The sequence below is a fragment of the Bufo bufo genome, chromosome 1 (genome assembly GCF_905171765.1).
Source record: "Bufo bufo chromosome 1, aBufBuf1.1, whole genome shotgun sequence".
Taxonomy (NCBI): domain Eukaryota; kingdom Metazoa; phylum Chordata; class Amphibia; order Anura; family Bufonidae; genus Bufo; species Bufo bufo.
In genome coordinates, this window is record NC_053389.1 from 721,893,221 (window position 1) to 721,919,313 (window position 26,093).

Sequence of the window (26,093 nt, forward strand, 5' to 3'; positions counted from 1 at the left end):
GGGAAAGCTAGGCTGAGGCTTCCGCCTAGCAGTGAGCCTGGTGACTGCATCGGCACTAATGGGCGGAAGCCTCCGCCGAGCAGTGTAATGATATAAACAAAAGCGCCCTTGTCCTGCACGATCCAGCGCAGGGCAAGGGAGAGCATCGGAGTGTGAAATGCCAGGGGGGCGCAGGGGTGGAAATGGGGATATGAGGACAGCACCCCGTAACTGCACCAGAGATTATAGCAGCCACCTTGTCACAAGTGTGAATTTATTAAATTAGTTGTCTTATAAAACAAACATTGCAGTCTCATTGTTAATATAACAATTCTCCCATGGAAGGACCTGCTTGCAAAGCGTCATCCGTTAAGTGAGCAGAATTTAAGAGAAAGGGTCGGACCCTGCACCTCTGAGCGAGAGTCAGAAAGCATCTAACCAATCTTGAAACCACTGCAATATTTGACTACTAAATAAATATCAAGCCACCCAAAAAAAAAAGAAGTTAAAAGACCCATTAATTTGTGATCTTTTAGCAATGGGCATTACACGTGGCACGCAGATTCACAATGATAGCTAAAGTCTCTCTCTCTGTGGACCAATAACCCCAGGATCAGAGGCATCTGTGGTTCCTGCATGTTCATGGTAGCAGAGTTCAAGACAATTCCATGTGGTTTTAAGTCTTTATATTAAACATATGAAAAAGCACTGAGCTGCGTCAAGAGCAAGTCTGAGCACAAGCCAGAGCTTAGCACAAGGCTCAGCAAATGCCATGTAAACCTAATGGGGCCAGAGGAGGAACCAGTGCCATATATGAAAAGATTCATGGAGGAGAGAGATGAAGCTTACTAGGAGACCAGCACTGCTTAAAAAGGGTTTCTTCTCATGTGTGTGTGGGGGGAGGGGGAGGGAAGCACAGACCACTCTGCTTGTAACATGGCACAAGTGTACATGTATGCTACAAGCAGAGAGGAAGAGATCACAGGCCAGGAAATATAGTGCATGAGCAAATATGTAGGGTGTAAGGGTTTATTAACCCTATTGTATCCAAAGTCACCCATCCTGACCATCAGGCAGGGTGAAGGGTGTAAATTCTTTGACTGTAGCATTTGGCAGAGTCCTGAAGAGGGGAGAGGACACTCACATTCAGAGTCGTGAGTATTAAATGAGTGTCACATGAAATCCTCAAACTCTCGTACATATTCATCATTTACGCCACCATAATCAGCCAGATCATTCTTCATGTTGGCCTTCAAACCTCCACCAGGAACAACTCCCTTCTTCTTCTTCTTGGCTTTATTTTGCTAAACGGAGATAAAGAAAAAAAATGAGTTCCTCCTAATCATATGTATTACTTTACATCCACTACAATAAGAATTCTGTGCTAGATCTAACCCTGCAAGTCTTGCAAGAAATCAGCAGAACATTGAAGGTGTGCCTTACAGTAACCAAAGGGTGACTAAAGGCTCTATATGGTTTCAGTGCACTGCTGAAGCCCATCTAGGCCATGAAGGTACATGTGTAACAATCCTAGAACGTAGAAGATTTTTATAGTCCCCCACTAACTACATAAACTGTAACTTTACCTATAACCCCATATTGAGCAGTGTGTGGACGCACCTCCTTGACAAGGGGAACAGGCAAAACCCAGTTATCAATTTATATGTAAGTAGGCTTCACTACTAGTTTTGGCTCACAATAACTGATGGAAATATTTTAAGTGTGAACTTGGCCTATTTGCTAAAATAGACATGTCAGGAGACAGGACAGGTCCTTTTTTAAAGACTGCTCCATCCCACATGTTACTGCTAATATAGTACACAGATAACTTAGAGCTCATCCTTACCTTCTCTTGCTTCTGTTTTTCACTGCAGAGAACTGTTAAGGAATTTGACACCTTCTTCAGGTCGTCAAGCTCCACTAAAAGACAACAAAAAGGAACCCTCCCAATTAAAATATCCAGATACATGAAAACATGCAGCAGAGCTTAAAAGGGGTTTTCTGAGATTTGAATACTGATGACCTGTCTTCTAGATAGGTCATCAGTATCTGATCGGTGGGGGTCCAATACCCAGGACACACGCGGATCGGCTGAGAAGTCAGTGGCGCTCGCAGTAGTGAGCTAACCACACACACACACACTTTCCAAAACTGGAGTGAATGGTGTAAAAATGCAGAAAGTCACAAGATTGTTGCCCAGAGTCACAAAAGCCCCATTTTGTAACTTTTTCAAGACAGAATTCTAAAAGGCAGGACATGATAAATTTCTCTGTATGCATGAGGGGTTATCTGGGAACTGATACTGATGACCTATCCTGCTTCTCCTGTGAGCGCTGCAGCCTTCTCCAGCTTTCCCTACACCAGTGATGACACGTTCATCTGTCACGTGGCCTAGGAGCAGCTCAGCCCCATATAAGTAAATGCTGTGATACCAATCACGGCCGCTATACAATGTATGGCGATGTGCTTGGTGAGCAGAGAAGGCTGCAGCATTCACAGGAGCGCCACTGCCTTCTCAAACAGCTGATCAGTGGGGGTCCTGTGTGTCGGACCCCCACTGATCAGAAACTGATGATCTATCCTGAGAATAGGTCATCAGTAATTAAATGTCAGAAAACAGTTTTAAAAAGGTGGCCACAGGTTAGGGGATAACTTGTTATAACTGGAATACCCCTTTAATGTGTTTTTACAGTGTTAGGGCTCATTCAGACAGCCGTATGCTGTTCACAAAAATGCAGATTTTTTTTTTTGCGGATTAGATGCTGCCTTATTTACTTCTATGGGGCCCTTTTCTTCCATTCCATGGCTCTGCAAAACAAATGAAACCTGTCCTATACTTGTCAGTGAAAATCAGGACATGGCCCCATTGAAGTCTATGGGTCAGCAAAAAACGGAATGTAACCTTTGTTTGCATTTTTGCAAAGAGCATACGGCCGTCTGAATGAGCCCTTAGGGTGAGGCTACACTGCGACTAACTACAGCTTCAGTCCAAATACATTTAGTTGAATGCAATCTTGCGGACTGCAGCTGTCATTCATTAGTTAAAATCAGTCACACGCTACAAAAAGTTAGTGTAGCCCAGGCCTTATGCAAATGTCAGGACCACTTAGTTTATTGCCAGGCAAAATGGTTACTAGGGAAACTATGTGTACTTGCTTTTGTTATCTCTTTTTGGGACTTTCTGGGATGTAAATTGATATTTATGGTACTTTTGCGTCTGGTAATTTCATCACCAAACGAGTGCTGATCAATGATACACAAGTTGATCAGCGCTTGTTTTTACATGGAAAGATGCAAACTGAACGTGGGATGAAAGACCAGCACAACGACTCTTTATCCCCCATTCACTTTGCATACTGTTAGCAACACTTCCCGGTTTCTGCAGGGTGATGTGCTGCTCACAATGATTTTTGTGCCCCATAAGAAGTATTTTATTACTAACCAGGAAATGTAAAAGGGCCATATTCAATGACAGCGGGCCAGCAGCTAGTATAGATCTGGCCAGCAGTATGCTTGAGTTTATCATTTTGCTATTTACATGGTGACTGATCAGGGCAGCCATTGAGAGTCTCATTGTACATACTGCTTTCTGTAAACGACTGTACATTACTCACACGAGATACAGATCTCTCTCAGAAGTGTTTCTAGGAAAGTAGGGTAATAAACTGATTTCTCATATTGTGTGATCTTCTCCTTAAGCAGCTTGCCAAATTCTGTGAAGTCCTCTCGTGAGGATGGATTCATGGCATCAATTCCAGTAACATTGATTACACCTGTGTGAAAGGAATAGGGGAAACCATAGCTATGAGCAAAGCAGAACATTGTATCACTTACCAAGATGACAAGCGTCCCCCCCCCTCAAATAGCCTCCTATTCAGTTTAATGGGAGCCAGCACTTGCTTTTTCTCTCCCATGTGGAAAAAAGAAGCAGCACGCTATATCTGCGGGAAGAATCTGCGCTAAATCTCCCACTGAAATGAATGGGAAGCATAAATGTCTGTACATTTCTATGTTTTTCAGTATTTTCAGTGTGACGCACATATCTGTGCAAAAAGCCACAAGCTGAAAATGCAGTTTAGTATAAAAACCATTCTTAAAAAGAAAATAATACATTTTGTGCAGTTCCGTGGCTGATGTACTGCGCTTTCCCCATAGACTTCAATGGAAGTTAATATACACAGAAAATCAAAACACACAAATCTCAACAAATAGTAAGCATCTGTGTGAGATTTTCTGCATAGATATCGGCACAGTGCACAGGTACCCTTACAGAGTATTCCGAGATATTTTAACTGATGACCTATTATCTCATCGCTAGGGGTCCAACACAAAGGGCTCCCGCTGATCAGCCGTTTAAGAAAGGCACCTGCACTCGCAGTAGTACCGTGGCCTTCTCACAGCTTTGTCTAGGCCATGCGACGCCATGTTTCTCGTCACATGGTCTAGGCACAGCTCAGCCCTATTGAAGTAAATGAGGCGGAGCTGCAATATAAAGCATAGCCACTGTACAATGTACGACACTGGTGAGCTTAGAGAAGTTACCACTGCGAGAGCTGGTACCTTCTCAAACAGCCGATCACCACGGGTCCCCAAGTGCTGGACTGCAATCGATCAGATACTGATGACCTATCCAGTTTCGACACAGCTGCACCAGTGACCTGCTCCCCTTGCGTCAGGACCATTTGATGATGTCAAAATGGAAGTTGACAACTTGCAAGCACAGCGGAGCAGCGAGACTGGAGAGAAGGACCCGGGAGCCAGTGGTGGAAAGCAGGCAAGTAGGCTTCCCTTCACAACTGAATAACTAGCGAAGAAATTCTCTCATGTAAGGGCTCCCTTCATATATATTCTGTTCCCCTCAGGTGTAGTAAAGAAAGCCTGGGGGGGAACTGTTGCCGAAAAATGATATAATTTTCATCCAGCTCATCGGTTTTGATGCCGGATGTAAAACTGCACCAGACAGAAGAATGCAGCATTTTGCTGTCAGACACTTAGGGGCACATTTATTAAGACTTGCATTTTAGACACCGGTCTTAATAAACTCTTGCGCATCGGCCGGAGTTATGAAGAGGTGCCAGCCTCTACAAACCTTCGGTGGATCCATCGCCGCTTCTAAATGTAAGACCGCTTCCTTGTTGTCCTACATTTAAACCATTTTTTACTCCTAAAACAGGCGTAGAAAATGGTAAATGAGACCGGCCTGCACACAATTTTAGACCTGGCATGAGCAGGAAGAAGTCTCAGATAAAGGTGCAACTAACCATTGAGCCGCCATCTGCGACTGAAATATGCCCAATATACGTGTATGTCAGTATAATAAGTGTGCCCCTTAGTCTGAACACTGGACTATCACACCCATCAGTTGTGTCTGCCTCCTGGAATAAAACAACTGGCCAGGCACAACTGATGTATGGGTCAAAACCTAACCTATACATAGTAATTCTGTGGAGAAAAGAGCCTTTACCAAAAGCTTCTTTAGCTAATTCTAAATCCGCATCTTCTTGCAATTTTTTTAACCGAAGTTTCTCTGCCAATTGCTCCTCAGGTGACAAATTTACTGGTTCTTCTTGCTCCTCTAACTGGAGAGAAAAAAAACAAAATAAGACAATTGGAGACAACTCAATGTGGAAAGTCATGGTCCATAGATGAAGCATTCTTATATGAAACGGTTCCACATTACTTACCCTCTTCTTCATTTCCTCTTGTCTCTTTTTAGAAAGATTCTCTTTTTCTTTAATTTTTTCCAGTAATTTTTTCTTTTCGGGGACTTTCTGTTCTACAGGGCAGAAGAAAAAAAAATGCAACGTAATCTTCCCCAATTTTGAGCAAGCATACTTCTATTTTCAGTTTATGTATTCATATACAATACTTTATAAATCTATATTATATTCATGCTACTAATATACAGCGATCAATCTGAATAAAACCACCTGCCTAATACTGCGTAGGTTCCCCTTGTGTCACCAGAACAGCCCTCCTGTACTGAGGCGCGGACTCTACAAAAACACTGAAGGGGCCCTGAGGCAGTAGATGCTTAAAGGGGTTATCCAGCTATGGATAATGATGACCTTTTCTCAGGATAGGTCATAATTATCACATCAGCGGGCCTCGAGTCCCAGCACCCCGTTCAATCAGCTGTTCCAGGGAGCCGATGGCCAATTTCTAAGCACAGCGCCGTACACTGTATATTGGCAGTGCCTGGTATTGCAGCTCAGCCCCATTCACTTCAATGGGGCCGAGCTGCAACTAGGGTTGAGCGGTATACCGGTGTTCACGATATACCGCGGTATTAAACTGCGATATCGCCGTTTGCTAATTACCGCAGTATTTTGTGACTTCTTAATCTGCGTCCGCCTGCCCCTGCACCTTGCATAGCGCTGAGTAGTGAGTACAAACACATTACTTCCTCTCGCTCCTGGCTCCTTCTTGCTCCGCCTCCCTTATTCAAGTCTCCAGACTCTACCCACCATCTGACATCACCGTCCGTCACCTACCCATGCCGGTTCTATGTGGCGAACTCTGTGTGAGTACTGGGTGTCTCTGGGAGAGACTTTTCCTGCGGCTGCCTCGCTTGTGTGCTCTAATGACAAAATGACTAACTTATTACTTCCCGCAGCGGGCCGCCCCTGGCTCTCCCTCCTCCTTGCTCCCATATTCAAATCTCCGCCCACCGACATCTGATGTCAGAATCGGAGCACACAAGCGAGGCAGCCGCTGGAAAAGTATATTGTAAAGTATTATTGTATGTATGGTGGCCTGTGGCTGCCCCCATACAGTATAACGTCTCCTTGTGGCTGCCCCCATACAGTATAACGTCTCCTTGTGGCTGCCCCCATACAGTATAACGTCTCCTTGTGGCTGCCCCCATACAGTATAACGTCTCCTTGTGGCTGCCCCCATACAGTATAACGTCTCCTTGTGGCCACAAGACTATTATAACGTCTCCTTGTGGCTGCCCCCATACAGTATAACGTCTCCTTGTGGCTGCCCCCATACAGTATAACGTCTCCTTGTGGCTGCCCCCATACAGTATAACGTCTCCTTGTGGCTGCCCCCATACAGTATAACGTCTCCTTGTGGCTGCCCCCATACAGTATAACGTCTCCTTGTGGCTGCCCCCATACAGTATAACGTCTCCTTGTGGCTGCCCCCATACAGTATAACGTCTCCTTGTGGCTGCCCCCATACAGTATAACGTCTCCTTGTGGCTGCCCCCATACAGTATAACGTCTCCTTGTGGCTGCCCCCATACAGTATAACGTCTCCTTGTATTTTTCTTTTGAACGGGTATTTATCGCGATATATATCGTTATCGTCTGAATATTTTTGATATCGCCCAACCCTAGCTGCAACTAGCCCATGTGACTGTTGTGCATTTTCATAATTATACAATATTATCTAACGATATTATAGCTAAAATGAATGCTCATTGCCTTTAAAGGGAACCTGTCACCGGGATTTTGTGTATAGAGCTGAGGACATGGGTTGCTAGATGGCCACTAGCACATCCGCAATATCCAGTCCCCATAGCTCTGTGTGCTTTTATTGTGTAAAAAAAAAAAAAGATTTGATACATATGCAAATTAACATAAAAGAGTCATATCTTACTTGTGTGACCAGAGAAGTCATATTTTCAAGCTCTGACTCATCTCAGGTTAATTTGCATATGTATCAAATCGGTTTTTATACACAATAAAAGCACACAGAGCTATGGGGACTGGGTATTGCGAATGTGCAAGCAGCGATCTAGCAACCCATGTCCTCAGCTCTATATACAAAATCCTGGTGACAGGTTCCCTTTAAGAATAAAATCAGCTTGAACCAAAAGTTCTGTTATGTGGCTGGAGAGGCCAAGATAAGTTCATTGCAAGTTCAGGTTATAAAAAAAATAAAATTGTGAATATGAACGGACATTACAGGGAGTGCAAAATTATTAGGCAAGTTGTATTTTTGAGGATTAATTTTATTATTGAACAACAACAACCATGTTCTCAATGAACCCAAAAAACTCATTATCAAAGCTGAATATTTTTGGAAGTAGTTTTTAGTTTTAGCTATTTTAGGGGGATATCTGTGTGTGCAGGTGACTATTACTGTGCATAATTATTAGGCAACTTAACAAAAAACAAATATATACCCATTTCAATTATTTATTTTTACCAGTGAAACCAATATAACATCTCAACATTCACAAATATACATTTCTGACATTCAAAAACAAATCAGTGACCAATATAGCCACCTTTCTTTGCAAGGACACTCAAAAGCCTGCCATCCATGGATTCTGTCAGTGTTTTGATCTGTTCACCATCAACATTGCGTGCAGCAGCAACCACAGCCTCCCAGACACTGTTCAGAGAGGTGTACTGTTTTCCCTCCTTGTAAATCTCACATTTGATGATGGACCACAGGTTCTCAATGGGGTTCAGATCAGGTGAACAAGGAGGCCATGTCATTAGATTTTCTTCTTTTATACCCTTTCTTGCCAGCCACGCTGTGGAGTACTTGGACGCGTGTGATGGAGCATTGTCCTGCATGAAAATCATGTTTTTCTTGAAGGATGCAGACTTCTTCCTGTACCACTGCTTGAAGAAGGTGTCTTCTAGAAACTGGCAGTAGGACTGGGAGTTGAGCTTGACTCCATCCTCAACCCGAAAAGGCACCACAAGCTCATCTTTGATGATACCAGCCCAAACCAGTACTCCACCTCGCTGGGGTCTGAGTCGGACTGGAGCTCTCTGCCCTTTACCAATCCAGCTACGGGCCCATCCATCTGGCCCATCAAGACTCACTCTCATTTCATCAGTCCATAAAACCTTAGAAAAATCAGTCTTGAGATATTTCTTGGCCCAGTCTTGACGTTTCAGCTTGTGTGTCTTGTTCAGTGGTGGTCGTCTTTCAGCCTTTCTTACCTTGGCCATGTCTCTGAGTATTGCACACCTTGTGCTTTTGGGCACTCCAGTGATGTTGCAGCTCTGAAATATGGCCAAACTGGTGGCAAGTGGCATCTTGGCAGCTGCACGCTTGACTTTTCTCAGTTCATGGGCAGTTATTTTGCGCCTTGGTTTTTCCACACGCTTCTTGCGACCCTGTTGACTATTTTGAATGAAACGCTTGATTGTTCGATGATCACGCTTCAGAAGCATTGCAATTTTAAGAGTGCTGCATCCCTCTGCAAGATATCTCACTATTTTTGACTTTTCTGAGCCTGTCAAGTCCTTCTTTTGACCCATTTTGCCAAAGGAAAGGAAGTTGCCTAATAATTATGCACACCTAATATAGGGTGTTGATGTCATTAGACCACACCCCTTCTCATTACAGAGATGCACATCACCTAATATGCTTAATTGGTAGTAGGCTTTCGAGCCTATACAGCTTGGAGTAAGACAACATGCATAAAGAGGATGATGTGGTCAAAATACGCATTTGCCTAATAATTCTGCATGCAGTGTATATTTTAAAAGTTATTGCTAAAGATATGGGTTTATCTATGGGGAGTACACTAGCTTCCTCGGACAGGTCTGTCTGAAGGGAACAATGTTGTTGTTTAATGGATAAGCCATGACAAGATAAGAATTCATATTCTTAAGGCACACCTGCTGTATGAGGTTCAATTCATATATTCATAATTATATTATATATATATTTCTGTATGGTATAGTTTTACAACATATTTAAACCAACAATTCATGCAACAATGTATCGATATATAAATATATATTAATATTATACCATGTATGTGTCATTTAGAATGTATCCTGTAGAAGATACAGAAACACTGAAGTAAGTTTCTGGTAATTGGATTTCTAAGAATGCTATTTCAGACGATAGTTATTCATTCATGTAGATAAGTAAAATATACAAGTCCCGATGCAGAGTATCAAGGCAGTTATAAATCATTATCAATAAACATATTCAGAAAGATAGAAGACAGTGACTTCAACAAGTCTAGTTTATAGGTAATTTAAAGTGTCAGGAAAAGACCTTCCTCAATGATGTATATTAAAAAGGTTAAGAAGGTCACGTGAACGTATTATTAGGTATTTAGAATTAATGTTTAAGGTTGTTATATTAATCTGCAGTACCACAATGCCATCTGGAGGCAGATGGACAATATTATATTTTATCATTTGTTTTATACCATGTCAAGGGTTAATATGACATCATTGTGTTATTAGCATGCGAATACACCCACTTTACCTGATTGGAAATCCCTAATCTTAAGTAACGGAATAATTATTCATATGCAGGGCATCACGGGATCCATCCATCCAAGACCAAAAGAAAAACTCAAAAGAAAACTTTACCAGAAGAAACGTGGATTATTTTTTGGATTACTAGGAAAGTTCTTGAGAACTGGTCCCATCTGAACTCTGTCTACCTTTGACCCGGTAATGTATATTGGTTTACTGCTAGTGATATTAATACAGTCCTGATCAAAAGTTTAAGACCACTTGAAAAATGGCAAAAAAAATCATATTTTACATTGTTGGATCTTAACAAGGTTCCAAGTAGAGCTTCAACATGCAACAAGAAGAAATGAGAGTGAGACAAAACATTTTTTGAGCATTCAATTAATTGAAAACGATACCACATGCCTTAAAAAGGCCAAATCTGTGCAAAGATGTGGATTCATTGTCATTTTCTGTCAGGTAGTCACACGTTGTGATGGCAAAGGCAAAAAAACTCCCTTTTTGAACGTGGTCAGGTTGTTGAACTGCATAAGCAGGGTCTCACAGCGCGCCATCGCTACTGAGGTGTGACGCAGTAAGACAGTCATTTGGAAAATGATCCTGAGGGTTATGAAACAAAAAAGTCAAGTGGAAGACCCCAAAAAATTTCATCAGCACTGAGCTGGAGGATCCAATTGGCTGTTCAAGACACTGGACGATCCTCGACCAAAATTAAGGCTGACTGCAGCCCCACAACGCCACAGAACTGCTCGTTTGGACTTTGCAAGAGAGCACCAAACATGGGACATTTAAAAGTGGAAGAAAGTTTTATTCTCTGATGAGAAAAAAATGTAACCTTTATGGTCCTGATGGTTTCCAACGTTACTGGCATGACAAGCAGATCCCACCTGAGAGGTTTTCTACGCGCCACAGTGGAGGGGGCGCCATAATGGTCTGGGGTGCTTTTTCCTTCAGTGGAACAATGGAGCTTCAGGAAGTGCAGGGGCGTCAAACGGCCGCTGGCTATGTCCAGATGTTGCAGAGAACATTCCTCAGGACTGAGGGCCCTCGCCTGTGTGGTAACGACTGGGTTTTTCAACAGGACAAAGCTACAGTACACAATGCCCGCAGGACAAGGGACTTCTTCCAGGAGAATAACATCCCTCTTTTGGCCCATCCTGCGTGTTCCCCTGATCTAAATCCAATTGAGAACCTTTGGGGATGGATGGCAAGGGAAGTTTACTAAAATGGACAACAGTTCCAGACAGTAAATGGCCTTCGTGTGGCCGTCTTCACCACTTGGAGAAATGTTCCCACTCACCTCATGGAAACGCTTGCATCAAGCATGCCGAAACAAATTTTTGAAGTGAAACAATAACGGCGGAGCTACTCATTACTGAGTTCATGTTTGGAAGTTGGATTTCTGTTTTTGGAAGGGGGGGGGGGGGGGTCTTGTTTTTTTTTGGAGGTGTGGTCCTAAACTTTTGATCAGCCTGTTTCAGTTTATTCATTGTTTTCATTAAATTGAATGCTCAAAAAATGTTTAGTCTCACTCCCATTTTTTATTGTTACATGTTGAAGCTCTACTTGGAACCTTGTTAAGATCCAGCCATAATAAATATGATTGTTTGCCATTTTTCAAGTGGTCTTAAACTTTTGACCAGGACTGTAAGATATTTCTCTCGGTATATAGCCAAGAGTCCCCATACTGTGGGAATATATAGTGTTAGGTGCCTCCATAATGCTGATTATTTGAGCAAAGATGCATATTGTTAATGGAAGATCTGACATTATTTGAAAAGAGGACTAAACCCTTGGAAAGTTATTTTCCCTAGTCTGATTGCCGAGCTGAATATTTTATCATATTCATATCATATCTTTGATTGGTCATAGGAAAACAGAGTCAAGGGATAACATTTTCCTGTATAATCCGTGCTTTATTGCTATAGCCTGTTTGATAAAACAGAAGATCCTAAGTTTCTCTTGGTATATAAATTATTGGCAGTTATTAAAGTCACTCATATCCTCACAGTTCCACATTTTTCCTACTTCTAACAAGTCAACTGACTGTTTCCTTGCTGCCTAATATGTCCCACCCCTTGCCAGGTGTCCATGGTCTTGAGACGCTAATAACTTCATGCTATGGCTGAGTGGTATCTATAAAAGATCAAAGGCTAGCAGACAGCTTAAAGGGGGCTGCCCAGTGGCTCAATACTGATGACCTATCCTCTGGATAGGTGATAAATATCAGATTGGCGGGGGACCGACTCCCAGTAGCCCTGCCGATCAGCTTTTTGAAGGGGTAGCAGCGTTTATACAGGTGTGGCGTCCGCTTCAAAATTACCTGTGCAGTGTCGCAATATAATTACAACCGCTCATCCTATTCACTTGAATGGGATGAGCGGTGGCAATTACACTGCACAGCCTCTACAAAGGGGACGACGCATAGGTCATTTTGCAAAGAAAGCCATGCGAGTGACACTTCCCCTTAAAATAGCGTTTCAGTAGGGGTGCCAGGAGTTATTTATGACCTATACTCTGGATAGGGGGATGTCTATTAAGCCACTGCATAAGCCCTTCATCAACAGTACAGAACGTGTTCTCAAAGTCCTTTCTCTGTGTTCATGTGCAGCATGGTCATTAGGCCTCCTGCATTAGACCTGATCCTCGGTTGTGTCACCGCAGCACAGAAGACATGACCCGACGCGATTCTCTGGCTGTTCACACAGGTACTGAACGTTGTAATACATTGGTAAAACCATTATATTTAGGGAAACTCAATGTGGCAGAAATTGATATACTTTGTTTGAACAGAACTAGATATGACCGAACAATGGGAACCTGATTTATTAGTGTCCAAAGGTGCACGAATGACTGCAAAAATGCAAAGATAGCATTGAATTCATCAAAATAGAACATGAGTCATGATAAATTTACATTTGGCTCAACTTGTGGGCATATTCAACATTTCTGTTCCTGATATTTACACCAATGTTTGGGGCCAAAAATGCTCTGCACCGTTCATAAATTTGGAGCATTTTATAACTCATTTAAAGGTGTTGTGTCACTTCAGCAAATAGCATTTATTATGTAGAGAAAGTTACTACAAGACACTTACTAATGTATTGTGATTGTCTCCTTTGCTGACTTGTTTCATTTTTCATCACATTATACACTGCTTGTATCCAGGGGTTATGACCACCCTGCAGTCCATCAGAGGTGGTCGTGCTTGCACACTATAGGAAAAAAAAAAAAAAAGCAACAGCCTATGTGCGTTCCCACTGTCAGCAACCAGAGACATTGGTGCTTTGACCACCACTGATGGATTGCAGGGTGGTCGTAACCATGGAAACAAGCAGTGTATAATGTGATGGAAAAATGAATCCAGCCAGCAAAGGAAGCAATATGGGCAATCACATTACATTAGTAAGTCTCTTGTATTAACTTTCTCTACGTGATTAATGCTATTTGCTAAACTGAGAACCCCTTTAAGCCCCAGCCCTATACCTAGTCAGCCAAATAAGTGTCACACAAATTGCATTTTCCTGAGTAGGTCGCCCCAACATCTGTAATAACTGGATTCACATAGCCCTTTTCATACATCTCTGCAGTACACCAAATTCCTAGTCTTTTAGGATCACAACTACATTCTAATTGCAAAGCGCTGCAGAATATGTTGGCGCTATATAAAGATGTTCATTACATGACATACTATTTCTTACCTATTTTTTGGGCTTCTTGTTTATTTTCCGCTTCCTCTTCATCATCCCAGTTATCCTGCATACAGAGAGATGGATTAATGCTCACTCTTCATCCACTCAATGTCTTGCCAAAAGATTTAGAACACATTCACATGCTGCAGATTTGTTTCAGGACATTTCTATGGTTGCCCCATTCCTCTGAATCAGTCTTGCAGAAATCCATCCACATACTGCCAGGAGCTGAAGTGGGTGAACACACCAAGTCTGTAACACCTGTCAGTTACCGATTTAATTACAGACTTGGGCTCCATTCACACGTCCGCAAAATGGGTCCGCATCCTTTCCGCAATTTTGCGGAATGGGTGCGGACCCATTCATTCTCTATGGCGACGGAATGGATGCGGACAGCACACAGTGTGCTGTCTGCAGCCGCAATTGCGGAGCGCGGCCCTGATTTTGGGTCCGCAGCTCCGCAAAAAGATAGAGCATGTCCTATTCTTGTCCGCAGCTTGCGGACAAGAATAGGCATTTCTATGGGGGTGACGGGCTGGTGTGTTGCGGACCTGCAATTTGCAGGTCCGCAACACACCACGGACGTGTGAATGTAGCCTTAAACTCCACTGAATTATCAGCAAAATGATGGGCATTTGGCGGATCTGAAGGCTGTACTACCATCTCTGGCAGTGCCACAGAGAATGAATGGAGCAGTAGTGATCAACTGCAACCTGCTGCTCCAGTCATTTGAATGAACGGGGTCCCCCTCCTCAGTGGGGGTCCCAGCAGAGATGCTTATCTCCTATTAGAGGTCGCAATCACGCCTGCACAGACAATTTTACTCTCTAAAAAAAAAAAAAAAAAAGCCTCATGCATATTTCTACACAAGGTCTTTTTCTAGTCCGGAGCGCTGTATCAGCAGCCTGTGAGGTCTGGAAGCCCCGCCCTTCTCCAGAAAAGCTCCGCCCCCTGACACCTCCCTCACTAGGCGTAGCTCCATACTAAACAGCACACTGTAGGATTGTGCTGAATATATAGGCTCCTTATTGTATGGAGCAGGGCTATGTTGTACAGCTTTCTGTGTGTAATGTGCATATAGCAGTGCTCTCTGTGTAATGGGCATGTAGCAAAGCTGTGTATGCAATCTGTAGATAATAAAAGCCATCTGTGTAATGATCATGTACTAGAGCTGTGTGCAACATGCATATGGCAGAATCATGTGTGTAATGGGCATGTAGCAGAGCCACATGTCGCGCACACAGGGCAGTTCGGACATGCATTCAGGATGTGGTTTTCAGTTTAGCAGCCTCATTAAACCCTGGTGTTCTGCATAATGGGAATGATTTAAGTAATTTCAGCTTGATACAATAAAACCCTGCATCCTAACTGCCCTGTGCGCCATCACCCGGAGGCAGCTGATTTGTCAATTTACGTGGGTTGCCAGCTATTTGCCGCATCACTCAGCCGTCTCAGATCTTCATCGATACTGGCCTAGTCTAAGAGGTGCTGTGGGCAATGAGAGCACTAGTAAGCCCCTAGGTGGGGTGACTGGGCCTGTGATGAATGCTGGGCAGTTATAGCCAAATAATCACAGAACAGTCCTGGAGTGTTATTTATGGCTCTGTTATGGGGGCACCATATACAGAATCATGTGGCAAGTGCATATGGAAGCACTATGTATGGCAGTGTTACGTGGGCACTATCGCACTGTTATGGCGGCAGTAGTCTCATATTTAGTGTAGGATGTTGGATAAATGTAAAATTGTCTACATTTTCTATTTCGACATTCTAGAGGAGACCGGTAGGGCTCATGCTCACTGCTGTTGCCCGGCCTGCATACAGCAGATCCACAATACGCGAGCACCGGCCATGTACACCCCACATCACGGATGCGGCGGCCCCACGGTTGCTGCCCGTGCACTGCGGACTGCAATTTGCGCTCCTGGGAAGGAATTTATTTTTCTTTATCCCATTAGGGAACCTGAACTTGCAATCTTTGGTAATATACTACACTACTACGGTATCACAATGTATTATGCCTGGCAGTGTTATACTGACAGATACCCTATCAGGTCATGCCTAGGACTTGTGTTAGGTCACTGATCCCATTACCCCGGTGCAGAGCAAAGATCAGTGCTCTGCTGTCGTCCACAGCTCCTTATCAGCTTGTCCCCAGACATCAGTTGGCCTCCCCACCCATCTTCACGGATCTTTCCTGTGTCAGCCACTAGTTAGCCTACATAGTCAGGGACTTTGGAGCAGCATGGAGAAGCAGCGCCCCAAAATTGGCCAAGGAGCAGCCTCCCTCCCTAATAACCAGCTCCTTACTTACTACCAACCCTACACCTGCGAGTAAGGAGCTTAGCTATTGGATGTTTTGGGCAACAGCAGTATTGCTGTGCTGCCCATGAGATTCACAGCATGCAGTGCGCTGGTTAACTACATGAAAAGCCTTAATGCGTATTTACACGCAGCCTTTTTTCAAAGCGTAAAATTGCCTGAACAGGAGTCTATGACGCTTGTACAGGCGTTATTGCGACCTCTGGTGGCGCTCATGACCCCATTCAGACCAAAAGCATTGGTGACAGCAGCTTCTGCACTGGAACAAAGCGAGTGGATTTCTACAGCGCAGTACTGGCCAAATGTAAAAAGTTGCCTAAAGCTGGAGTACCCCTTTAAGGCCACAGGAAGTTTTGTTTTTGCATTCAGTTTTGCAGGGTGAGCTGCACTATAATTAACATATTAGAGGTTGTACACCTTCAGGACAGGCCATCGCTAGCTGATCACCGGGAGCCCGAAGCCCCACCAATCAGCTGTTCAGCAATATTCCAGCAGTGGAAGCTAATGCCAAATGGCTGATCAGGTGTGAGGGGTCAGAATTGTATTTTTAGGGACACCATGGTGGTTTTGCGCACTTTAGGCTACATGCACACAAACGTTGTTTGCTTCCGTGTCCGTTCCGTTTTTTGCGGATAGGATGCACACCCATTCATTTCAATGGGTCCGCAAAAAATGCGGACAGCACACCGTGTACTGTCCGCATCAGTATGTCCGTTCCGTAGCCCTGCGCAAAAAAAAAAATAGAACATGTCCTATTCTTGTTCCTTTTAGGCATTGTTACAATGGATCCGCAAAAAAAAAAAAAAAAACACGGTTGGCATACAGATGTCATCCGTTTTTTTTTGGGCGGACTGCAAAACACATACGGTCGTGTGCATGTAGCCCTAAACTTACATCATTGACTGTGTGACATAACTAGTATGTTACTTGTATTCCACCAGTCCGTACAGTTACAGCATATGTAATTGCTAGGTGTTTTTTAATACTTCTGCACAATAGCAGCAAAATTTAACTTTTTGAATTGCTGCATAACGAAAGTCCTAACATCTATTTCTACAATAGATGTAGCTGTATATGGGTTTGTTTTTGCAGACACTTTTCATTGGTACTATTTTGGGGACGAGACTTAAAGGGGTTCTGCACTTTATTTAAACTGATGATCTATCCTCTGGATAGATCATCAGCATCTGATCGGCAGGGGTCTGACACCCGGGACTCCTGCCGATCAGCTGTTTGAGAAGGCAGCGGCTCTCCAGCAGCGCCGCGGCCTTATCACTGTTTACCGCAGGCTTAGTGACGTCACGACTAGCATCACTGGCCTGGGCGGGGCTAAGCTCTGTTCACTTGAATGGAGCTTAGCCCCGCCTAGGCAAATTGATACTAGTCATGACGTCACTGGGCCGGCGGTAAACAGTGAGAAGGCTGCGGTGCTGCTGGAGCACGACTGCATTCTCAAACAGCTGATCGGCGGGGGTCCCAGGTGTCGGACCCCCGCCGATCAGATGATGATCTATCCAGAGGATAGATCAGTTTAAACAAAGTGCCGAACCCCTTTAAAGGGGTTTTGTCACTTCAGCAAGTAGCATTATGTAGAGAAAGTTAATACAAGCCACTTACTAATGTAATGTTATCCATATTGCTACCCAGTACCCATACTAGTTGGAATCATTTTTCAATCACATTATATACCGCTTGTTTCCATGGTTACGACCACCCTGCAAATCCAGCAGCGGTCATGCTTGCACACTATAGGAAAAGCACTAGCCTATGCGACCTCTCCCAGTCCCAGCCACCAGAGAGTCCAGTGTTTTTTCCTATTGTGTGCAAGCGCGACCACTGCTCGATTACAGGGTGGTCATTACCATGGAAACGAGCAGTGTATAATGTGATTGAAAAATGAACCCAACCAGCAAAGGATGCAATATGGATAACAATACATTAGTAAGTGCCTTGTATTAACTTTCTCTACATGATAAATGTCTTTGCTGAAGGGAGATAACCCTTTAATGATTATTAACATTTTTTTTTAGGGTTGTATAAAAAGCAATTCAGTTACTTTGTGCTTATTTTTTTACGTAGTTCACGGGACGGTTTAAACCGGTTATCTTAATTATACGGGTTAAGAGGATCGCGGTGATACCGTGTAAGTGTGCGCGTTTCTTTTTTTACCACTTATACAAAATAAATGTCATCGCCGAGCCCTAACTACAGTAGTGACAAAGTTATATAGAGGGATTCCATACAGGGGATTTTGCTTCCTGCAGCAGAGAATGCATTGGATGCGTCCATTTACTATTCAGTATAGCGTTGTTGCGGGGATCGAAATTTCGATACTTTTGTCCCGGTATCGATACGATACTCACTTCTCTCATCTCTAGAAATGATCTTTGGTGCAGACTCCTCAATCATTTCTAGTCATCAGATCCTGCTGTGTAAACCGTGATCTGCTGCCCAGAAAGAATCTAGAAGAGGGCGAGCAACTGCAGTAGCCATCGCTCATCATCTCCACTGACGAGCAGCCAATTATCAGGGAGGAACGGTGCCTTCCCAATAATTGTCTGTTCGTTGGCAGCTTGCAAATGCACCTTAACCCTTTCTACCCCGGAGATTTTTTTGCTTTGCGTTTTCATTTTGCGCTCACTGCCTTCCCAGAGCCATAACTTTTTTATTTTTCCGTTCACATAGCTGTATGAGGGCTTGTTTTTCGTGGGACAAGTTGTACTTTCCAACGCCACAATTTAATATTGCATATGATGTAGTGGGAAACAGGAAACAAGATTCCAAATAGGGTGGAAAGGAGGGGGTGGAATTACGACGTTAGTGCAATAAATCCATTACTACCCTGCAGATTTATTCTTCAGTGTTCCCATATGTCACAGATCTAAGCTTTAATTTCTCTGTACCTTAACATCCTCATCTTCATCTTCTCCTTCCCAACGATCCTTTGTCGTTAGTGCACCCGCAGCAGCACCACCCTTTTGAACCGTTTCTTCTGGTTCAAAGTCGTCTACCTCTGTGAACATCAGAAAAAGTCTATTAGAAGGAGCATTTCCATTAGACATAAGTATTTTCTTTAAACTCTGTATACAACCCCAATTCCAAAAAAAGTTGGGACGCTGTGCAAAATGTAAATAAAACCAGAATGCTATGATTTGTAAATCTCATAGACCCATATCAGATGATGAAAGCGAGACGTTTTACCATTTCATGAAAAAAGAAAAAAAAAAATTTTAGAACTTGATGGCAGTAATGCACCTCAAAGCAGTGACCGGGCCATGTCTACCATTGCACAGCATCTCCTCTTAGTCTGTAAACATCTGGTAAGTGAGGAGACCAACGGCTGGAGTTCTGGAGAGGAATGTTGTCCCATGTCGGATGTAGGATTCTAGCTGCTTAACAGCCCTTGGTCGTCTTTGCTGGATTTTTCGTTTCATGATGCGCCAAATATTTTCTAGTGGTGAAAGGTCTGGATGCACGAAGGCCGGTTCAGCACCCAGACTCCTCTTCTATCGAGCCATGCTCTTGAGATAGATGCACTATGTGGTTTAGCATTGTCTTGCCGAAATATGTAAAGCCTTTCCTAAAAGACGTCTGGATGGAGAATATGTGGTTCTAAAACCTCTATAAACTGTTCAGCATTTATACTGCCTTTCCAGATGTGTAAGCTTCCCATGTCATAGGCAATAAGGTAACCCCATAGCATCAGAGATGCAGGCTTTTGAACTGTGAGCTGATAAGCTTCTCAGAGACCCTGCCTCTTGAACGTGCTCTTTATACTCAGTGATGAAACTAGCAAACTGCTCCTGCAGCTGCTCCATATCTGCGCCAATAACTTTTCCAGCCTTTTGTCCCCCCGTTCCAACTTTTTTGAGATCCGTTGCAGCCATCAAGATCTAAATTACGGTAGTTAATTTTATTCATGAAATGGTAAAATGTCTCACTTTCATCATCTGATATATGTTCTATGTCTATGACATTTACAAAGAATCCCAAATAATCAGTCAATCCAAACTTTTGAAACTGGGGTTGTACATAGAAAACAATTTACAGACGACCTGTCACCACAATCTGCAGGCAGCATGTTCTAGAGTAGAGAAGAAGATTATATTTTATATGGGAAAAGATTTTGTAAAATTAGTAATTTATAGATGTTTATTTCTGATTTCATTGCTTCTGGGAGAGGTGATAGCACTTACGCAGAGAATGCTATCAATCTTTTCCCACAAAACTATATATCTGTTCAGCTCCTCCTGCTCGAGAACAGGGTGCCTGAAGATTGCAGCGCATTTTGTGGCGACAGGTCCTCTTTCATCTTTGGCTGTTTCTTTCATTTCGGCAGTACTGTGGTATTGAACATAAAATACATAATCTTATCCATCTGCAACAGTCAAACATGAAACCCCTATATAGAGGATAGGTGATCTATATAGTCAGTTTGCTGCTGTGAGGGGAAGATCTTATCTGAAGAATAATCCCCATTATTAATAGTAGATGTAGGATTGGGATAAGTGTGACAGCTCTATTGTTCTCTTAATACAGGGATGCTCAACCAGCGGCCCTCCAGCTGTAGGCCGATAGCTGTAGGCTGTCCGGGAATTATGGGAGCTGTAGTTTTCCAACAGCTGGAGTGCCGCAGGTTGAGCACGCCTGTCCTAATCGATAAAGATGGCCACTGAAGAGCTTTGCACTTATTAGTGTAAGGGTATAGTTACACTGGTCACGGCCAGGATAACAGAGTACAGCGGTTTTCTTCCAGTTGATTCTCAACATATTTCTTGGAATGAGGCTGGATCTCTGCCAGTCCTCATTGTTAAAGGGGTTATCCAATTTCAAGAAGCCCCCGGCCCCACATGTGCCAGGTCCCTAACCGGTAATATACTTACCCTGCTTCGCCGCTGCTGCTTCTCCCTGTACAAGGATGAAAACATCTAGTGTCGGGGGAGCAGCCAATGGCAGACGGGGACGAGCCTCCCTAGCGTCACCCGTGATGCTAGGGAGGCCCCGACCCCATTGCCATTGGCTGGAGTTCTCCCTCCACGCTGAAACCGGATGTTTTCATCCGTGTACAGGGAGAAGCAGCAGTGCAGGATGCGGGGTAAGTATATTACCGGTGAGAGGCCCAGCACATGTGTGTGGGGGGGGGGGGTTTCTTGAAATTGGAGAACCCCTTTAATGGTGCTGGACGGAGTCTTACAAGCTTCCAGCAATGCGCTAGTCTGAAACTAGTCTAAGGGCCCATTCAGACAGCCGTATGTAAAGGTCGGCATCCGTTCTGCAATTTTGCGGAAAGGGTGTGAACCCAGTCATTTCAATGTTTGCTCTGATCATGCAGGCACAGGAGTTGTGCTTGCCCAATCAGTGCCAGGCCCCTGCTGTATTGATCGGCATCGCTGTAAATGTTGATGCCGGCAGATTAGCCCTTCAGATACCGTAGAGGATACAGACTCCCTCTCTGAGCCCATCGGCTGTGAGGGGCTGCCAGCTATGAAGTCCTATGAGGTTCACTTCCAGGTCTGTACCCCCTCCAGCCCACTAAAATGAACATTGCAGTCAGTCAGCCAATGGGTGTTCCGGAGATAGCCGATAGGGTATAGGGGCCCAGAACACATGATCGGTGGGGGTCCCAGCGGTAGGAAGCCCACCATCCTGTAAATAGGGGATAACAATGTAATCGGAGTACCCCGGCTGTGTCCTGAAGGGATTAAAGGGTAATGTCACACACAGCTTTTTGATGCAGTTTCTTGAGCTTAAATCAGAAGTTGGACCTGAATGGGAAGTGAAAAGGAAAATCTTCCTGCTGGATCCAATTTTGGCTTTGGGTCAAAAAAAGCCAAAGAAAGCTGAGGGCGATTAGCAGGAGGAGCTGAGCAGATTTATATAAATATAGTTTTATGGTAAAAGATTTTGTAAAACTTTTTATACATTTATACCCCTACACATTTCTGGCAGAGGTCCAGGAGGCGGTCCTATCAGGGATTGACAGCTATCTCTATACACAGTCATAGAGCGAAGTCTGTCAATCACTGATAGCTCCGCCTCCTGGACTTCAAACCCCAGAACGAGCAGGACTTTAAAATTAATACATTACAAATTTTACTGAATCTTTTCCCATAAAACTATATATCAGACTGCTCAGCTCCTCCTGCTCTATAACCTGCAGACTACACTGAATTTTCATGGTGACAGGTTCCCTTTAAAGGGGTATTCCCATCAGACAATGGCGCACCGCACACACACACGGCCCCTGCTTTCTTTCATTTCTATGGGGCAGACGGAAATAGCAGAGCCAGTGCTTGGCTATTTTCGGCAGCCCCATAGAAGTGAATGGAGGGCGGATGAGCATGCGCAGCGCACCCTCTGTTCATTTCCCCGCTCCGTTCTCTGGGACCCGCACCTTGTAGACAATGGGGGCATATCCTAGCGATATACCCCCATTGTCTGTGATGGGAAGACCCCTTTAAATCCATTGTGGAGATCCACGGCAAAACTTGACACGCTTCAGATTTCAAATCCACGTCACAGATCAACGTACGCCATGAATTGTGTACGCTGCCTGTGGACAGGTCTTAAAGAGGACCTTTCATCGGTCCAAACATTGTGAACCAAGTATCATGACATATATAGAGGCGCCCAGGGATCTCACTGCACTTACTATTATCCCTTGGCGCGCTGCTCCGTTCTCCCGTTATGTCCTCCGGTATGTTCAGGGACTTGGTTATAGTAGGCAGAGTCTGCCCTTGTTCTGCTGGGCATCTCCTTCTCCTAGGCTGTAGCGCTGGCCAATCGCATCGCAGAGCTCACAGCCTGGTAGGTTTTTTCTCCAAGGCTGTGAGCTCTGCGATGCGATTGGCCAGCGCTACAGCCTAGGACAGGGATGGGCAAACTGCGGCTTTCCAGCTGTTGTAAAACTACAACTCCCAGTATGCCTAAAGCTATCAGCCTACAGCAGGGCATGATGGGATTTGTAGTTTTACAACAGCTGGAGAGTCGCAATTTGCCCATCACTGGCCTAGGACAGGGATCAGCAACCTGCGGCTCTACAGATGTTGTGAAACTACAATTCCCAAAATGCCTACTTGCTGTTTTCTTCTCAGAACTCCCATAGAAATAAATGGAGCATGCTGGGAATTGTAGTTTCACAACAGCTGGAGAGCCGCAGTTTGCCCATCACTGGCCTAGGAGAAGGAGATGCCCAGCAGAACAAGGGCAGACTCCGCCTACTATAACCAAGTCTCTACCTACTATAACCAAGTCCTCGAACATACCGGAGGACATAACGGGAGAACGGAGCGGCGCCCAGGGATAATAGTAAGTGCAGCGAGATCCCCGGGCGCCGCTGTATATGTCATGATACTTAGTTCACAATGTTTCGACCGATGAAAGGTCCTCTTTAAAATCCCATCACTTTACCGGTACTGTAGAACCCTGCAGATCTGGCGTACTCCACCACGTGTGAGCATACCCTTTAACTGACCACATACTAAACCTATGGTCTGGTCACCGTCTGCTGATCTCCAAGCCATGTAGGATTAGATGGCACCTAACTGAAGGGGCAATGCTGTAACACAAAATACCCAAAGGGGTACCATCCATCCAATTTGGCCAGTACACAGGGGTACAGAGGGATATTCTGGGGGTGCCCTATTTTTAGCACCCATAAACCCTACATTTTTAACCCTCACCCCCCCAACTAAATGATCCATTTATTAAAACATATGATAACGACCACAGATTAGAATTGGGATCACGGTCAGCACTTTCCGGGAATCCATCGGTATGGCGGTCTGTATTCCGCGAACACAGCTCCATCAGAGTCTATAGGGAATCGTAGATGAGGCCTGACAGGGCAGAGCTGCAGCCATCACTGAGGCCAGGACCCCACAGCACAGAAACTACTGGAAGCACCAGCTAGGGTCACCGTGGCCCATGGATGGGCGGGGCCCAGGCCAAATAGGGCATAGCCACCGAGATCCTGGAGGAGATGAGGACATATGGATAGGTGCCGGGGCCCTCAACAGCGGATGGCGTCCACCGGGGGCCCCTGAGGGGACATGGGATGCCCCGGGGAGAAAACACAAATGTCTGGGTCGGGAAGTGCTCTCACCCCAGCTGTCGGTCTCCGCCATGTCTTCCCGCTGCCGCTCCGGCTCGCACTGACTCACGGCGCACAGCAGCACACTCAGGACTAGTGGGCCCCTCGCCGGAAGTGCGTCACTCCACCCAGCGCCGCGGCCGACGCCATCTTACTACTCCCAGCTCGCCTATATAGTTTTACATAGGCGTCTGACGCTGAAGTGTCAGGAGCACTTCCTGTGCATGACAGGCCAGAGGGAGGGAACAGCGCAGCCGGTGTGTGGCACTGCGGTCAGCCATCTTGGTGGGAACACGTGAGAGTCACGTGGTATATGACAGTGCCGCGCTTGTAATAAATGCCGCTTCCTGCTCCCACAGCCACGTGCGGAGGCGGCCGCCGGTACACCGGCATTATGGCCGTGATGGAGGAGCCGAAGTGAAAACGTCCTCTATTGCAATAGTATAGAATCCTAGAGTACGGTCAGGAGTGAAGGAGAAATACCTCCAACACTTTCTTGAATCCATTCCTTTTGGCTTCTGAAACTGCATTCAGAAACCTGACCGCTTGGCCTGTGATTTAATATAGACCAGTGGTGCCCAACCATTTTTCGTCTGAGGGCCGCACTAGACTTGGTATAAATTTCGCGGGTCGGAACAGGTAGCTTTGGCAGAAAGAAATGCAAACGCTATGAGGGGGCACCTGTGAGCATTACTACTGTGAAGAGGGCACATATCTGGCATAACTACTGTGAGGAGGGCACACATCAGGGTATAACTACTGTGAGGAGGGCACATATCAGGGTATAACTACTGTGAGCTGTGAGGAGGGTACATATCAGGGCATAACTACTGTGAGGGGGCACGAGTGAGCATTACTACTGTGAAGAGGGCACATTTCTGGCATAACTACTGTGAGGGGGCACATATCTGGCATAACTACTGTGAGGGGCACAAATCAGGGCATAACTACTGTGAGGAGGGCACATATCAGGGCATAACTATTGTGAAGAGGGCACATATCTGGGCATAACTACTGTGAGGGGGCACATATCTGGACATAACTACTGTGAGGGGGCACATATCTGGGCATAACTACTGTGAGGGGGCATGTGTGAGCATTACATCTGTGAAGAGGGCACATATCTTGGCATTATTACTGTGAGGGGGCACATATCTAGGCATAACTACTGTGAGGGGGCATGTGTGAGCATTAAGTCTGTGAAGAGGGCACATATCTTGCCATTATTACTGTGAGGGGGCATGTGATGTGTGTGTAATGTATGTAGTGCAATATGTGATGATCACACACTGCACTACATACATTACACACATGTATACATCACATACTGCGCTGTCACCTTCTTCTGCAGGTCTACCTTGATGTCTGGTCTTTAGGCTTCAGTCAGATCCTCCACCGCCATGCTTGTGCCGTGTGCCCGACACCACCAGGAACTGGCCCCTCCTCCTTTCATCTCCCGCCGGCTTCTCCTACAGCAGGGCGCTCTATCGCTCCAGTGCCCGCCCAATCTTAACAATCAGGGGCATAGCTAGAAATAACTGGGCCCCCCCCCCCTCCCGGATCTCCCACCCCCACATACCTATTGGACCTCCCACCCCTTCCAGAGCTCCCACCCAAACACCCCTCCAGGACCTCCCACCCCAACATCCCCCTAAGTGTTGTCCACAGATCCCCCCCTAAGTGTCATCCACAGATCTCCCCCTTCAGTGTCGTCCACAGACCCCCCCCTTCAGTGTCGTCCACAGATCCCCCTTTTCAGTGTCGTCCACAGATCCCCCCCTTCAGTGTCGTCCACAGATCCCCCCCTTCAGTGTC

At 44.9% G+C, this 26,093-nt stretch overlaps 1 protein-coding gene across 1 annotated transcript; it reads right to left on the reverse strand.

The window, feature by feature from the left end:
* Nucleotides 1-232: 232 nt before the first annotated feature.
* On the reverse strand, nt 233-24,481 carry EIF3J (eukaryotic translation initiation factor 3 subunit J). The gene is made up of 8 exons (XM_040414361.1): nt 24,291-24,481; nt 19,090-19,199; nt 13,874-13,928; nt 5,664-5,755; nt 5,444-5,558; nt 3,594-3,752; nt 1,826-1,899; nt 233-1,283 (listed from the first exon to the last, which is right to left on the reverse strand). The coding sequence occupies exons 1-8, from the start codon at nt 24,310-24,312 to the stop codon at nt 1,152-1,154; spliced, it is 759 nt and encodes a 252-aa protein (XP_040270295.1). The 5' UTR covers nt 24,313-24,481; the 3' UTR covers nt 233-1,151.
* Between the last annotated feature and the right edge of the window lie 1,612 nt (nt 24,482-26,093).